Source organism: Fragaria vesca, linkage group LG7 (assembly GCF_000184155.1).
Source record: "Fragaria vesca subsp. vesca linkage group LG7, FraVesHawaii_1.0, whole genome shotgun sequence".
In the NCBI taxonomy this organism is placed as follows: Eukaryota; Viridiplantae; Streptophyta; class Magnoliopsida; order Rosales; family Rosaceae; genus Fragaria; species Fragaria vesca.
In genome coordinates, this window is record NC_020497.1 from 406,850 (window position 1) to 420,275 (window position 13,426).

At 36.5% G+C, this 13,426-nt stretch overlaps 3 protein-coding genes across 5 annotated transcripts; 2 read left to right on the plus strand and 1 right to left on the minus strand.

The window, feature by feature from the left end:
- The first annotated feature begins 1,804 nt into the window (after positions 1 to 1,804).
- Positions 1,805 to 5,538, plus strand: LOC101295268 (zinc finger CCCH domain-containing protein 11-like). Its single transcript, XM_004306401.1, has 5 exons — positions 1,805 to 2,061; positions 2,356 to 2,433; positions 3,121 to 3,309; positions 3,579 to 3,671; positions 4,976 to 5,538. Exons 3-5 carry the CDS (start codon positions 3,247 to 3,249, stop codon positions 5,012 to 5,014), a joined length of 195 nt encoding a protein of 64 aa, XP_004306449.1. The 5' UTR covers positions 1,805 to 2,061; positions 2,356 to 2,433; positions 3,121 to 3,246; the 3' UTR covers positions 5,015 to 5,538.
- Positions 5,539 to 5,671: 133 nt separating this feature from the next.
- On the minus strand, positions 5,672 to 7,430 carry LOC101295744. The gene is made up of 4 exons (XM_004306402.1): positions 7,291 to 7,430; positions 6,930 to 7,049; positions 6,678 to 6,838; positions 5,672 to 6,333 (listed from the first exon to the last, which is right to left on the minus strand). The coding sequence occupies exons 2-4, from the start codon at positions 7,046 to 7,048 to the stop codon at positions 5,672 to 5,674; spliced, it is 942 nt and encodes a 313-aa protein (XP_004306450.1). The 5' UTR covers position 7,049; positions 7,291 to 7,430.
- Positions 7,431 to 7,984: 554 nt separating this feature from the next.
- LOC101296030 lies at positions 7,985 to 12,077 on the plus strand. Of its 3 annotated transcripts, XM_004306404.1 has the most exons (4): positions 8,037 to 8,264; positions 9,143 to 9,274; positions 9,462 to 9,622; positions 10,894 to 12,077. In XM_004306404.1, the coding sequence occupies exons 3-4, from the start codon at positions 9,511 to 9,513 to the stop codon at positions 11,856 to 11,858; spliced, it is 1,077 nt and encodes a 358-aa protein (XP_004306452.1). In that variant the 5' UTR covers positions 8,037 to 8,264; positions 9,143 to 9,274; positions 9,462 to 9,510; the 3' UTR covers positions 11,859 to 12,077. The 3 variants fall into 3 exon arrangements, with proteins under 3 accessions (XP_004306451.1, XP_004306452.1, XP_004306453.1); XM_004306403.1 differs by lacking the exon at positions 9,143 to 9,274 and having other exon boundaries at positions 7,985 to 8,264; XM_004306405.1 differs by lacking the exons at positions 8,037 to 8,264; positions 9,143 to 9,274 and adding an exon at positions 8,445 to 8,513.
- The last annotated feature ends 1,349 nt before the right edge of the window (positions 12,078 to 13,426 follow it).

The window sequence follows — 13,426 nt, forward strand, 5'->3', positions numbered from 1 at the left end:
GAGACACAATTCAAATTTGCTTATTTGTCCTACTGAATGACATATATCTTCTTTTACATAATGACTATCAAGGACAATAATTATACAAAAAAAATTTATTTTCTTTAGATTTTTTCAATTTAATAATAATATGTTGTTTCTTTATTATTTTACTTATACATTTTAATTTTAATTTCACTACATATTATTATAGCATTTATATATTTAATAAGACCTAAAACTATGATTAATATCGATCATGTGACATAAAAATTTATATCATACATGTTGAAAACATATATAAGGTGAATGAATATATATATATATATATATAAATAATTATGAAAACAAAAACAAAAACAAAAAATGATTATGAAAAATTAAATAACTATATAAATAATCTATCACGGGTTACATAAAATAGAGGAAAAAAGAAAGAGCATACATTAAGAAAAATGGTTATCATTTGGGGGATTCCAAGGCCCGGAGGAGCACAGCTTCTTCAGTCGCCCAATTCAAAATGCTGCAAAGTATTTGATGAATGTTGTGTCTGAATATTCACATAATTATTCAACGTCGATCAGAAAATTGTTTCTGGGTTTTCCTGTCAAATCATAACACTTCTACATTTATTTTGAGCATAAAGAAACTTGGATATACGATGACTTTCAACTTCTTATTTCAAACCTGCAGGAGCAAATCTCTTTTATATATGTCTCAAATTTTCACAAGAGGATTTTCCTTCAAAGTTGCATGTTAACAATAACAAGGTAAGGTAATGACATCTCTAGTCTATTATTGCAAAGCTGAGTCGAGTTTGTGACGATAATATTTCAGTATGTCTTCCTTCTGTGTTTATAGTGTATGCTTGAAATCGATCCCATCTTGAGAAACCTCTTTTGTTCTCACTTTACAAGGTTGTGAAACATTGAAAAATACCCCAAACTCTTGTATCATGTCTGCAGCTCCTAGTTTTGACCATAACTCACAAATGCAAGCCCCTGCAATTCAAATCATGTATGTATATGTCACGTCTGCATCATGGTTATGACAGATTTTTAAGTGTGGCTCGAACCCTACATTATCTGTTTCAAACTTTCAATCAACACCACTGTTTCTTTTCAGTACTAATCTTATTTCCTTGACATGGTTTTGCAAACCAGTACGAGCTGATGGCTATTAGAGAGGGACTGAGGCTGCTCTATACATTGCAAGTCAGCAATGTGGATATTGAAACGGGTTGCCTCAAGGCCACATATGATTATTGAAAAAAATGTTAATTTAGAGTTTGCCACTGTTAGAGGTTTGATAGATGATAATAAAATGACCATGAGACTTACAGAATGTATCATTATGCTATCTTTGCTCCAAGAACTTGTAATGGAATAGACCAGCTGGAATTGTAGATAACATAAGCTATTAAGCATCCAACGAGGGCAGAAAGATCCAGTTTTCACTACAAGAATTCGGGGCTTTTACCGCGTAAAATTTATGCACGCCATATTATATGCTATTTTACGGCGTGCTTTTAATGCATGTCGTAAAAAACTTTTGACATGAATTCTTTTACTGCGTGCTTAATATACACGCTGTAAATGACCAGTCACACTAAGTCTTTTACTGCACACATGCTTAGCGTGCCGTAATCGTAATATGTTTTTACTGCACGCACAAGTAGAACGTCAGTAGCAGAAAGACGCTATGAAACCAGCCGTAAAAAAAACTCTCAAGGCGCGAAATTTTCCCCAAAGTTATTAACTTCTTGCAACAAAAGTTCGGGGTCGTTGCTTTCTTCTTAAGAAGTTGAGAGAGGGTCATATGAGAAGGTCTAATCGCTACAACACTAATCTTCTCTTTCTCTTCTAAGAAGTCCCTCTCCAAACCTCAAACCTGAAGCCTCAAATCTCAACCCCGAAACCTCAAAGATTCTAATCCAGAAAACCTAATCCTCCAAATCTCGACAGAGTTAGAAAGAAGCTCTAATCCTCCACCGAATTCTACAGTGAGCTACATACCGGAAAGACTGCAGAACGGTTTCTGGGGATTTCTGGTTGTGTGGTCCTGTGCTCTGGTGCAATTTAGGTTTGTTTCTTCTTCTTCTTCTTCTTCTTCTTCTTCTTCTTCTTTCTGTTTGAAGCGATTAGAATCGCTGAAACCCTAAACTTTTGGATTTATAGCTGGGTATGTATTTGCTAATCTAAGGTTTAAACTTTTGGATTAATAGCTGGGTATTTGCTAATTTAAGATGTGTGTGTGTTGGATTTGTAAGAGAGGAGTGTCTGGGTATTTGTAAGGGTTATATTTCAATGGGTTCCTTCTGTGGTTAAATTTCTGCATATGTCTGGTATTTGAGTATTGTTTCTATATTTGGTGCAGGTCTCCTCACACAAGGTGCTTTACTTAACAAAATCGTCAAACTTTCTTTGCAATCAGACGCAGCCCGCTCGACTATAGGTATCAAGTCGTCCTCTCTCTCTTTGCTTTACTTAACAGAATTGAATTGCAATTCTGTATTTCAGTGTTTTGTTGGTTATATATGTTTCCTTTTTAATTACTTGTAGTTCTTTTATGCTTATCATAGCTAGTTACAGTACTTGATTGTAAAATGTTTGCCCTTTAAATACAAGTTAGAACGTAAAGCCAAGGAAAACGAAGGTGTAACCAACATGGATATGGAATGGGCAGATAAAACGATGCAACTTTGTGCAACTACATTTATTGGCTTCAGGTGCTGCGTTTATTTCTTCTGCTGTTGAATTTGCAAGTGGTATATCATACAGTATACATGTGTGATTTTGGATCAGACCTCTCTTGATTGATGCATGTATACATGCGTTTATTATTGCTATGGTTAGGTTTATTGAATAATAGATGCATGTAGTAACTATTTTCTCCTTGTAATGCAAAAGATGAAAATAGTGTCACTTAGATAGGTAGGAGGCCACAGTTAAAATATGAGGTCCAGTAAGTGAATTTTGTGAATTTCTGGGTATAGGAAAGATATAACATATTAGTGGCAGATTAACGGGAAACTACTTTCTTTCACTTCAGCCACAACAGTAGCTCATAGTGTAATGTGAACTATCTGACTATAGCCTCCTGGATATATTGTGCATCTAAGCTGGCCTTTAATCTGTACAGGTTTGTAAGTTCTTTTTGGAGGCAGTCGAAAAGAATCAGTATGGCTGGTTCTGGGTTTGTCCAAACGGTAACAAAGAGTGCCACTACAGACATGCTCTTCCTCCGGGCTATGTCTTGAAGTCTCAGATGAAGGCACTTCTTGAGGAAGAATCTGAAAAGATTGCCATTGAGGACGAGATTGAAAACCAGGTGATCATCATTCTCAGATGCTTATGTTTACATTTTCTTTTGATTTTCTCTGTTGCGTTATGCAACTACATGTGTTGCCTCCTCTAAATATTTTAGTTTTTCTTTCATGTGTTTTGAATTGCATTTCTTATTCTGCTCGTCTCTGATCACTACAGCGTTCTAAAGTAACAACATGAGGTTCTGTGTCTTTTACTTTATTTTTATGTCGAAAAATGATAGTTTTGCTCTATGCTATTGACTTAAGTTTCATGTATTTCAATGGTCGTGAGTTGTTTATTGCGGACGCAAGCTTGTTTGTGGATGATGCAGAAGCACATGAAAAATACCATAGACAAGAAGAACCTGAAGCTTCTGCAGAGAAGGTATATCTTACTGACTGAGACTGTGTTGCTTCTGCTTAGAATAAAGTGTTTGTCTGTTTCTGTAAGTTCTTTAGTTTCCAGGTGAATGTTTCAGATACAAGATCATCTTCTTCCTTCTTTTCCATTCTGCTAACTAGGCATGCGTTCAGAACTCTTTAATATATGAGCAAAAATGATTGACCATTACAAGAACTATCACACAACAGAAATTAGTTTACAAGAAACCACATACGTACTAGTACTACTGTATATAGTATAATAGTACAGCATGCAAGATGAGAATACAAACGTACGTACAGCTGAAGTTGAGAAGTGAATGTACGTACCTTCCGATCAATCAAGAGAAAGAGAGAGCTTGAGAAAGACTAATTGGATAAGAAGTGAGGAGATTAGAATTTCGACATATATAGGATATTCATCGTGAGGATGCCAGCAGTTAATGTAATGTTGGCTAGGGAAGAGAGACAGTCAATCTATTGAATGTAGAAAATGAAACATCTCTCTGGTAGAAAGAGTGATTAGTAGTTGAGAAGGCGTGGGGTTTTGTTCGAGAAGAGAAATTCACAAAATTCATTAGTTGCATGACCATAACTGGAATGCCAGCTGGTTTTTAGTGTTGGAATTCACAGTCCCCAAAATTCAAGTATTTGCCTAGCTGATAATGAATCGTGGAGTGAAAAGTATGTATATGGAATTATGGAAATGACAGCTCATCTATAAATAATGTGAACTAAAGAAAAAACACAAAGCAAGCTAGCAAGCTATAGGATTCTTGGATGGATTAGGAATCCTCTCCTTGGCTAGCTCTTGTCCTTGATTATCCTTAATTTTTGATCTTTCCCTTCATTAGACATCTTCAGTAGATCACTAGAGAGAAATGAGACTCTTTCCCACAGGCTATATATGAAATTTAATCTCTTAATGATCAAAGAGAATAGAAACAAACAAGAGAATAGAGTGCTAAGACGTCAGTCTAGTCTTTTACATTTATGAATGATCAAACAATCAGTCTACATATATAAAAGCTCTTTCCACCTAAAACATGTAGTGTATGACATCCACTAGGAAGCTTTGGAAATCTCTTTTATCGTAGCCTGTGACGCCTGTCGCTCTACTCAGAAGAAGAAGACAATATGAATTTAAGCTAATATGGATAGCCTATTACACAATCCACATCACTTATCTTGTAAAATTCTTGTTCTGCCTTTACCAAATCTTCTTGTTCTTGATTTCGTTCTCCAAAATATTGACATCTTCTCTCATTCTATAAACTCTTGCTGTCATGTTCTTCATGCCAAAAACAGATTGAACATGAGGCTGCAACCAACGCAAGTCAAACTTGAAGCTCTTGAGCTCATCCCATCCCATAACATTTGAAGGCGCTCATTGCCATCTGCCGTCAAATCCTTCAGCTTTGTAGTCTTCAGGAAATGTTGTGAATGCACATTCGACAAATGTACGACTCCTACACTGTTGGCACTCAATCAACGAAGGATGTGACGAACATATTTCCTCTAGCAGTGGATGAAAAGCTAACTCAATTAGTCTTAAACCCTTGAAATCCAGCAGCTCACCACTTTCTTGGTCTGGAATTTTAATATCACCCTTACGGATGGAAACCTTGGCTTCAACAAGACAAGTATCATTGACGAGATGGCTTTTAGAAAGGTCATGGATCTCACTTAATGACATGGCTAATTTGAATCCCCAATCATATTGGCATTGAACTCATGCTCAGTGTCTATCAAAATAAAATGATCAAATATCAGTATAGGTCGCTAAAATAAGATATTGGTGGAGTAGAAAATATATATGTATATATGGAATGAAAGCTCAAGTAGAGATAATATGAACTAAAGAGTAAAAAGAAAAACACAACAAACATTTTAGAACACTCATTAGTCCTGCTGGAAGCAATACAATCTTACCATGAAAACATAGCACATCTCCATCTTAAATAGCTAACTAGTACTGGAATACAGAGAATGTGAATATTACATTTAAGCCAACGGATAGCCTAGTACACAATCCACACCACCTATCTTGTTAAACCCTTGTTCTGCCCTTACCAAATCTTCTTTTGCTCTCTCAAGGTCGACCTCTGCTGCTGCAAGCATAGCCCTCCGCCTCTTGATTTCATTCTCCAAAATATTGACATCTTCTCTCATTCTATCCACTCTTCCTGTCATGTTCTTCATACCAAAAACAGACTGAACATGAGGCTGCAGCCAAGCCAAGTCAAATTTGAAGGTCTCGAGCTCCTCCCATAACAGTTGAAGCCTCTCATACCCATCTTGGTTCAAATCCTTCACCTTTGTAGTCTTCAAGAAATGAAGGAGTCGGCCCAATGTTGTGAATGCACATTCGACAAATGTACGACTTCTCTTCTGTTGGGACTTGATTAACGAAGGATGCAACAAACAGACTTCCTCCAGCAGTGGAAGAAAAGCCAACTCTATTTTCCCTAAACCCCTAAAATCCATAAGCTCGCCAGTTTCATTGTCTAAGATTTTAATATCACCCTTACGGACGGAAACCTTGGCTTCAACAATACAAATATCATTCACAAGATAGCTTTCAGTAAGGTCATGGATCTCACTTAAAGGCATGAATGTCGTGAATCCCCAGTCATTCTCCTTTGCGTTGAACACATGCTCGGTGTCTACCAAAACAAAAAGATCAAATATCACAAAACGAACACATACTGTGATATCAATGAGAAAAAGAAAATTAAATAAAAAGATCAAAACAAAATACAACGAAAATGAAAGAGACTTATAAAAACATGAGTTAATGGACAGTCAACAACATGAACAACACTAGAAATGTACTCTTTGTGATTTACCTGTTGCTGTCAAGATGATAACATACAGGACAGGGGAGCAGTTGTACAATATATGTTAAAAAAAAAAAAGGAAGAAAGAAGCATTATTCATCTACATGACAAGGCAACAGATCAACGGATAGAGAAAATAGGACATAGAAAATGAAAGAAAAAATATATACCTTCTGTTTTGGACGATTTTCTATCAAGTTGATTAACCAAGGTGAAACTGAATCCGGCATATCTAGTCCACCCAGACGGCAATGTTAAGGCATCTGCAACATCCAAAAATATGGATATGGAATTCTCGGCTTTGTTCCCCTTTGGAAATAGAGAAACCCGCCTGGCCATGCATGTAGAGTGATCAAAACTTAGAACATTCACAAAAAATATATTCACCCCAATATTTAAGATTGTAACAAAAATAAGTGTACCATTTGAAACCGCCAATAACAAAAACGTCAGAGTAACACTTGTTAATCAACGTAGAGAATTCATTGATTTTCCATGTGAAAGTTCCTGATGCAAGATCATTTTCTCCTGTCTTCTCCATTCTACTGATTCATCAATAAGAAAAGCCATCATTCTCACACCAGATATACATAAACGTCACCAGAGATATATATCACTATCATTCCAAATCATATCAAACAAAACAAATCAATATCAAATCCAAATGAATAAAGTCTTGGAGAAAACACAGAACAATATCATTAACATAAGATAATATTCTGGTCTGAGTTATAACCTAGGATGATATCATTCTGAACTGTTAAAAGGGGTTGAGGGAAGTACCTTAACCACCCAATAGTTTAGAGAGTGAGAGAGAGATCTTGGCCGGGCAGTGAAATTCCAGTATTTTGGCAGAGGCTCTATCCTGCGAGACACTGAGCAGTCGAGCCAAGTGAGGTTACAGATTAATTAACCGTAGACCTCCGTGTCCGTTCTGTGCAGTGGCGGAACTTGAAGCGAATTTTCTGAGGGGCCCAAAAAAATTATAAAATTTAGAAAGGAATTTGTTTTTCAAATTATCCTCGAGGGAAATTATTGGTAACATCACGCTTATTTCTGTGTTTTTTTTCATCTCTTATCGGTCCCCACAGAAAAATTGAGGTATGTGGTGTACCCGGTACTGGAATAATTACTCTATCCTCAAAGCAAAATTGGTGAATAATTGGTATGGGTGAGGTGGGACCCGGAAGAAAATGTTATACGGTCGTCAGCTTCTCATTCTTTTCTTTTTTTCTGTTATTTCTTCTGTAAAAAACGAGTGGAGTATCTTGAGTCTTCCCCCACGAGTGGGCCCCACTCGACACCTGAACGCAAAAACCCATTTGTGGTGGTATGGCGAGCCACGTCACCCCATCCCATGATAGTGTATTTGTCGGTGAAGTCACTACAGTGCGGTCCTAGGACGGAACCAGTCCGCCCTCCACATACCTCAAACTCAACCAACCTCCATATAAACTCGACACTTCATCCCATCTCAAACACACACTCTCAACACCAACAAGGGTATAAGCTTCTTAATCCACATTTTTCTCGATCTACACTAGCTTCTATCTGCTGCGAAGTTTGAACACACATTCTTCTTCTGCTACTTCATCACGTAGCTAGCTAGGTACGCACGTACATAATAAGAAAATGGAAAACCAGCAAGCAGGTTATGAGCTTATATCCATGACATACACCTGGACCATCGAAAACTTCTCCAAGATCAAAACCCGGAAACATTACTCCGATGGTTTCGTCGTCGGCGATTTCAAATGGTATACATATATCATCTCACACTCATTTTCTTGCTTTTGCTTTCTTGTCTATATGTGTGTGTGTGTGTATATACACACTATATATATATATACTCGGTCCTGTTTGTGTTTGAGGCTTCAGGGCATTTTTTGCATTTTTGCATTTTTGCTTACTTTTATGGTTGTGGGATTTTCAGCGGCTTTGGTAAAACTTTCATGTTTTTAAGCTAGTTTGCGGTATAGATCGAATACCACAGATATTAAAAGCAGGTCCTGCCTTTTTTCTTTTTCTTTTTTCAACATCTGCTTCTTCATTTCTGCTGTTTATTCAGTGTTCTTCTGTTTCTCTCTTATTTTTTCTTTTATTATATTGGACTGATTAGTTTATGTATGAATTTGGGACCAAGGCAACTGATCATTTCAAATATCACCGATCATTATTTTTTTCTTTTTTTGGCTCGGTTTCACAGATTGGTAATGTCCGGTATTGATTATGGCTCAAGAATACCCTTTGTAATCTTGTTTCTCTCAGTGCATGCTTGGAGTTCTCTGCCAAATTCCCAGAGTTGTTTTTGTTCAAAATACTGAAAATTGTTAATTAGTTATAAATAGACTGTTAGGGAGCTCTTGAGTTGCACAAAAGATTTTTTATTTTTTATTTTTTTTTTTTTCGACAATATAAAAGATTTAATATATATACAATCTGAATATGACAATATCATCCGGTAATCAGAAAATGGTCATCTCGAATCCTTGATGAGAATCTTGTAGTGGCGAGTTCAGGGAATATAGGCTTTCTGCATTGATGTACATGAAGAGATGCGTATTATTTTCCTTTTTGATCAACACATGAGATTTTAATGAATAATCACTTGTTATGATTTATATGATTGATGTAGAAAAGCGCAGAGGGTCTTGTTTTGTTCTTGTTCATGTCTAAAATTATGATTTTAAACATGAGAGTTTCCTTGTGGGAATCTGAACTTTTTGAATTCATGGACATCCTCGTGCCAAGAGTTTGATGAGGTAAGGTAAATTATCTTTTCTATGAATTAGACTATTATATCATTATACCAGATTATTTATTCTTTTATTAGATTCAAGTTACCAAACAGATTTTTTTACAGCAGAGTATTTTCACATACAGTTGAGGTTTTTTTTTTTCCCAGATTATTCTCAAACTAAGTCTCACAAACTTGGTTGGTTGGTTTTGATCAGGCGGATTGTGGTATATCCAAAGGGGAGCAATGGGAAGCAATACTTGTCCATGTACTTGAATGTCGCAGATGCTTCAATGTTACCATCTGGGTGGACTAGATATGCCGACTTCACCTTGACTGTCGTTAATCAATTTAACAGCGACAAGTCTATAACAATAGGTATTTTTCTTCTTCTTCTTTACTTTAAGCTCTTCTACATCATTCTCTATCTCACTTGTATTCTTATGCCTTTTGTGAGTTTGTCTCTTATTCAACTGCAGGCTGATTTCTTAATCCAGTAGAATTGTTCCACTTTAGACTGCTACTCAATGTGTGATTCCCTTTTCTTTACATAAAGCACTATGCAGAGCCAGCCTTGGGTGTAGGCTCAGTAGGCTCCAGCATATAGCCCCCAATTCTAAGGCCCCAAAGTTTTTGAGTTTGTGAATATGTAAACTCCATTGATGGGACACAGTAGTCATTGTGCATTGCATGAGGTAATCAAAAAATAATTGTACAAGTGAGATAATTACATGTTGAAATTGAATTTCCATATCATTCTATTTGCAAATGTACAAGATATATAGCAGTTGTATCACTGCTGTTACAACAGTAGTAAATAGGCAATAAACCATATTTACATCAATGTCTAAATTGATATGCATTTACAATAGAATCATGGCAGCCTAATCAAATGGATCATGGATTGATTTGAGGAAGAGTTTTAGTTGTTCTAACATTAAACATTATTCTACAAGTAAAACAGTAAAAGATAGACCATACTCAAGTTTAGTTTTGGACTAATTTCTGAAACACTATAAGTAAGCATATAGAGCTTATTGTAGTCTTAAATTCCAAACTTTTCAAGCATTTATAGTATCTCAACAAGTTTTACTTTAGTACATACATCTAGTTCCAGGTTTGATCTCGTTGTTAACATCTTGAGGTCGATAGATATGAGTATCTCTCTCATTATTTGTCTTTAAATTGGTTTCGGTGTGAAATTAATTTAAGGTAGTACAAATATTTTGACTGAATTACGCTCTTACACAATATAACTTTGAATTGTTCTTTTTAATAACCTTGTAAAATACGGAAATGTTTTGTGAGCGTCACGAGCATCATTCTATGGCCCTCCTTGAGCCCCCGAAACCGCAGGGCCGGCCCTGGCACTATGTTATACCCTGCTGTTTATCTCAGTCAATCTGATTAGTGAACCAAACACTGTACGTATAAACTCATTTCTGGTTTGTTAAGTTCTATAACAATCTTCTTTCAAGGACTTATACTTGATGATTGGAGGTTCACTTATGATTATACATGCGCTAAAATTTATTCTAAATCTAGCAACTCGTTTGAGTCTTCCAAGTATACCAGACCCTTTATTATGTTTTTGTATTACTGCATGATAGCTGTGCATTTTTGATGTTTTTTTTATCATTGATGTACAGACACTCAGCATCAGTTTAGTGCAAAGAAAAGTGATTGGGGCTTCACATCCTTCATGCCTCTAAGTGAGCTCTATGACCCGAATGAAGGGTATATTGTGGATGACGTATGTATTGTCGAAGCTGAGGTTGCAGTCAGTAAAGCTGACATTAAGGCTCTAAAAGACCAAGAAACTGCCTTTCTTGAGCAGGAACTTCAAAGTCAGTCTTCAGATGTGGAGTCTGTGAAATATTCAGATGCTTCAACAGCACATACATCACTTTGTTCTGAAAAGATGCTTGGTTTTCACGATGCACTAATTCCTCGCCCTATTCAGACAAACGTTGATTCTCCACAAGCTCCACGCTTGAAAATAAAACCAAGATCTGATGAAGTGCTTCCTTACCAGGAGACTGATAGCCCAGTTGGCCCTCCCATAGTTGATGAAAGCGATGAAGCTCCTTCCTCCCCAGTTGATGAGCTCATAGATTTCAGGGGGTTAGGGAAAATAGATAAAACTTTTGTTCCACTGCTGGAAGAAGTCTGTTTGTGGCATCCTTCGTTGATTAGCTGCCAGAGGAAAAGAAGTCGCATGTTTAGTGAATGGGCATTCACAGCTTTGGGTCGAGTATTGCATTTCTTGAAGACCACAAAGGTTAAGGATATGATGGAGGAGTCATGTGAGCATGATCCATGTGAGCATCTTCAAGTTTTGTGGGAGGAGGTTGAGGCCTTCAGATTTGACTTGAGTTGGCTGGAGCCTTTTGTTCAATCAGCTTTGGGAATCAAGAAGTTTGGGGAGAGAGAAGGAGTATTGAAGAAACTCAGAGATGATGTCGATGCTTTGGATACTGAAATTAAGGGGTTAAGGGAGAGGCTAGCTGTTGTTGAGGTAGCTCACAGGGTTGCAAAAAGAGACCTGACAAAGGCAGAGGAAAGCTTCAGCGAGGCATATATGAACAGCAAGCTTGGTTATGGGAGGCATTAGCCTTGCTGTAGAATTCTGTCTTTGATATGCAGCCATTTGTAATGTGTGCAGTATATCTAAAGATCTGTAATCCAGGTTTCCAAACGTATATTTATGTATGGGAGCGCTGCTTGTGGCTAAAGGTTGTTATCCATATTTGAAACCAGTGAGAAGATCGCCATCTGATTTCTACCAAATGTATCGTTCAGAGCCGTGACATGTATTTAAATTTCTCACCCTTAAATTTTGTTGATGTACGGGGAATTGATCCACAAATTGTTACCCACAAATTGTCCAATAACACTTACAAATTGCCATGTTCGTACAAACTCAGCTACATTTTTTTCCTGTGATGTTTACTAATGCAGGTTATAATGCATAAAGTAAAAATGCATTATATACAGATTGGGGGTAATCAATGCCAGACTGTATACGGTCTTTACAAATTTAGTCGTTCAATAGTTTGTACTCCCTACTAATATTGTGGAGAATGAAGCATCTATAATTTTGGTGGGAAGCGAGTTCCAATTTGAATTATCTTCAAGTGATGGAATTAAACTGAAATGTCATGACAGATTTTTGGCTTAATGGAGCCCGCCTAAAGACGACCTTTATAATGAGGATTAGTTGAGAACTTTTCGGCTTATTCCGTTTTTCGATCTTATATCTCCATATTAACCATTCAGTTTATAGGTATTTATGAGTATATCATTATTGTAAATTTTAAGACATATTGAAAATCGTTAAGGCATTCATAACTCATAAGTATGAATTACCAATTATGAACTTGTATCTATTAATTTGATCTAGTTTGTTACCTTAACGATCACTAATTTGGTTAAAATTTGTAGAAGTGATCTACTTATATAGACCTAAAAACTGAACGGATGAGATGTAAAAATGTGATCGAAAAATATGTATTTTAATTTTTAAAAACTTGGTTCTAGTGGGACTAATTAACTACCCAACTACATAGAAAACAGTCCAAAAAGCAAGAATCACAGTTAAGGCAAATTTAGCAGATCTCATGCATAGAATCACAGGCATAGAGGTTGGTGACGACAGAGAGGCATGGCTCTAAAAATACATGAAAACACTTGGTTGGAATCACGAATCCAACTCCTCTATATATAGACCTCAACTGCGCATTACAATTCATTCTGTATTAGGTTGGTATTGATTGGATACATTGCTCGCAGGACGAGGTTTCTCGCAATATTATATCTTAGGTTCCTGGCAATATTATAATTGAAAAAGTCATACCTAGAAATCTAGTGAGTATAACTAGAACATTATTTTCTTTTAGAAGAATTGGAACATTAGGCCATCTCCAATAGAGGGCTAAGGGCTTGATATATCCCAAATATTAAACAAAACCAACTCCAATGGGAGACTATGCTATACCAAAAATGGGTTTTGAGTGGCTATAATGCCAAGGGCTGGGCTACAATTAGCCTTTTGTATAGCAGCTGCTAAATCTGACGTGGGCTCCACAATTGCAGCCTAATTTGACCAACTCAACAGATCAATGGTTAAGAATTGAGATGTTAATTAGCTGATGTCATCAGCTGTTTACATATATCTGTTTT

Bases quoted from the DNA above. Each gene is read 5' to 3' on its own strand.
- LOC101295744 (XM_004306402.1), bottom strand. From the start codon at position 7,048: ATGGAGAAGACAGGAGAAAATGATCTTGCATCAGGAACTTTCACATGG. The intron at 6,839-6,929 runs GTACACTTATTT...ATGCATGGCCAG, and splicing joins GTTATTGGCGGTTTCAAATG to GCGGGTTTCTCTATTTCCAA. The intron at 6,334-6,677 runs GTATATATTTTT...TTGTTTTGGTAG, and splicing joins AAAATCGTCCAAAACAGAAG to ACACCGAGCATGTGTTCAAC.
- LOC101296030 (XM_004306403.1), top strand. From the start codon at position 8,140: ATGGAAAACCAGCAAGCAGGTTATGAGCTTATATCCATGACATACACC. The intron at 8,265-9,461 runs GTATACATATAT...GGTTTTGATCAG, and splicing joins GTCGTCGGCGATTTCAAATG to GCGGATTGTGGTATATCCAA. The intron at 9,623-10,893 runs GTATTTTTCTTC...ATTGATGTACAG, and splicing joins CGACAAGTCTATAACAATAG to ACACTCAGCATCAGTTTAGT.
- LOC101295268 (XM_004306401.1), top strand. From the start codon at position 3,247: ATGAAGGCACTTCTTGAGGAAGAATCTGAAAAGATTGCCATTGAGGAC. The intron at 3,310-3,578 runs GTGATCATCATT...AATGGTCGTGAG, and splicing joins AGGACGAGATTGAAAACCAG to TTGTTTATTGCGGACGCAAG. The intron at 3,672-4,975 runs GTATATCTTACT...TGCCAAAAACAG, and splicing joins CTGAAGCTTCTGCAGAGAAG to ATTGAACATGAGGCTGCAAC.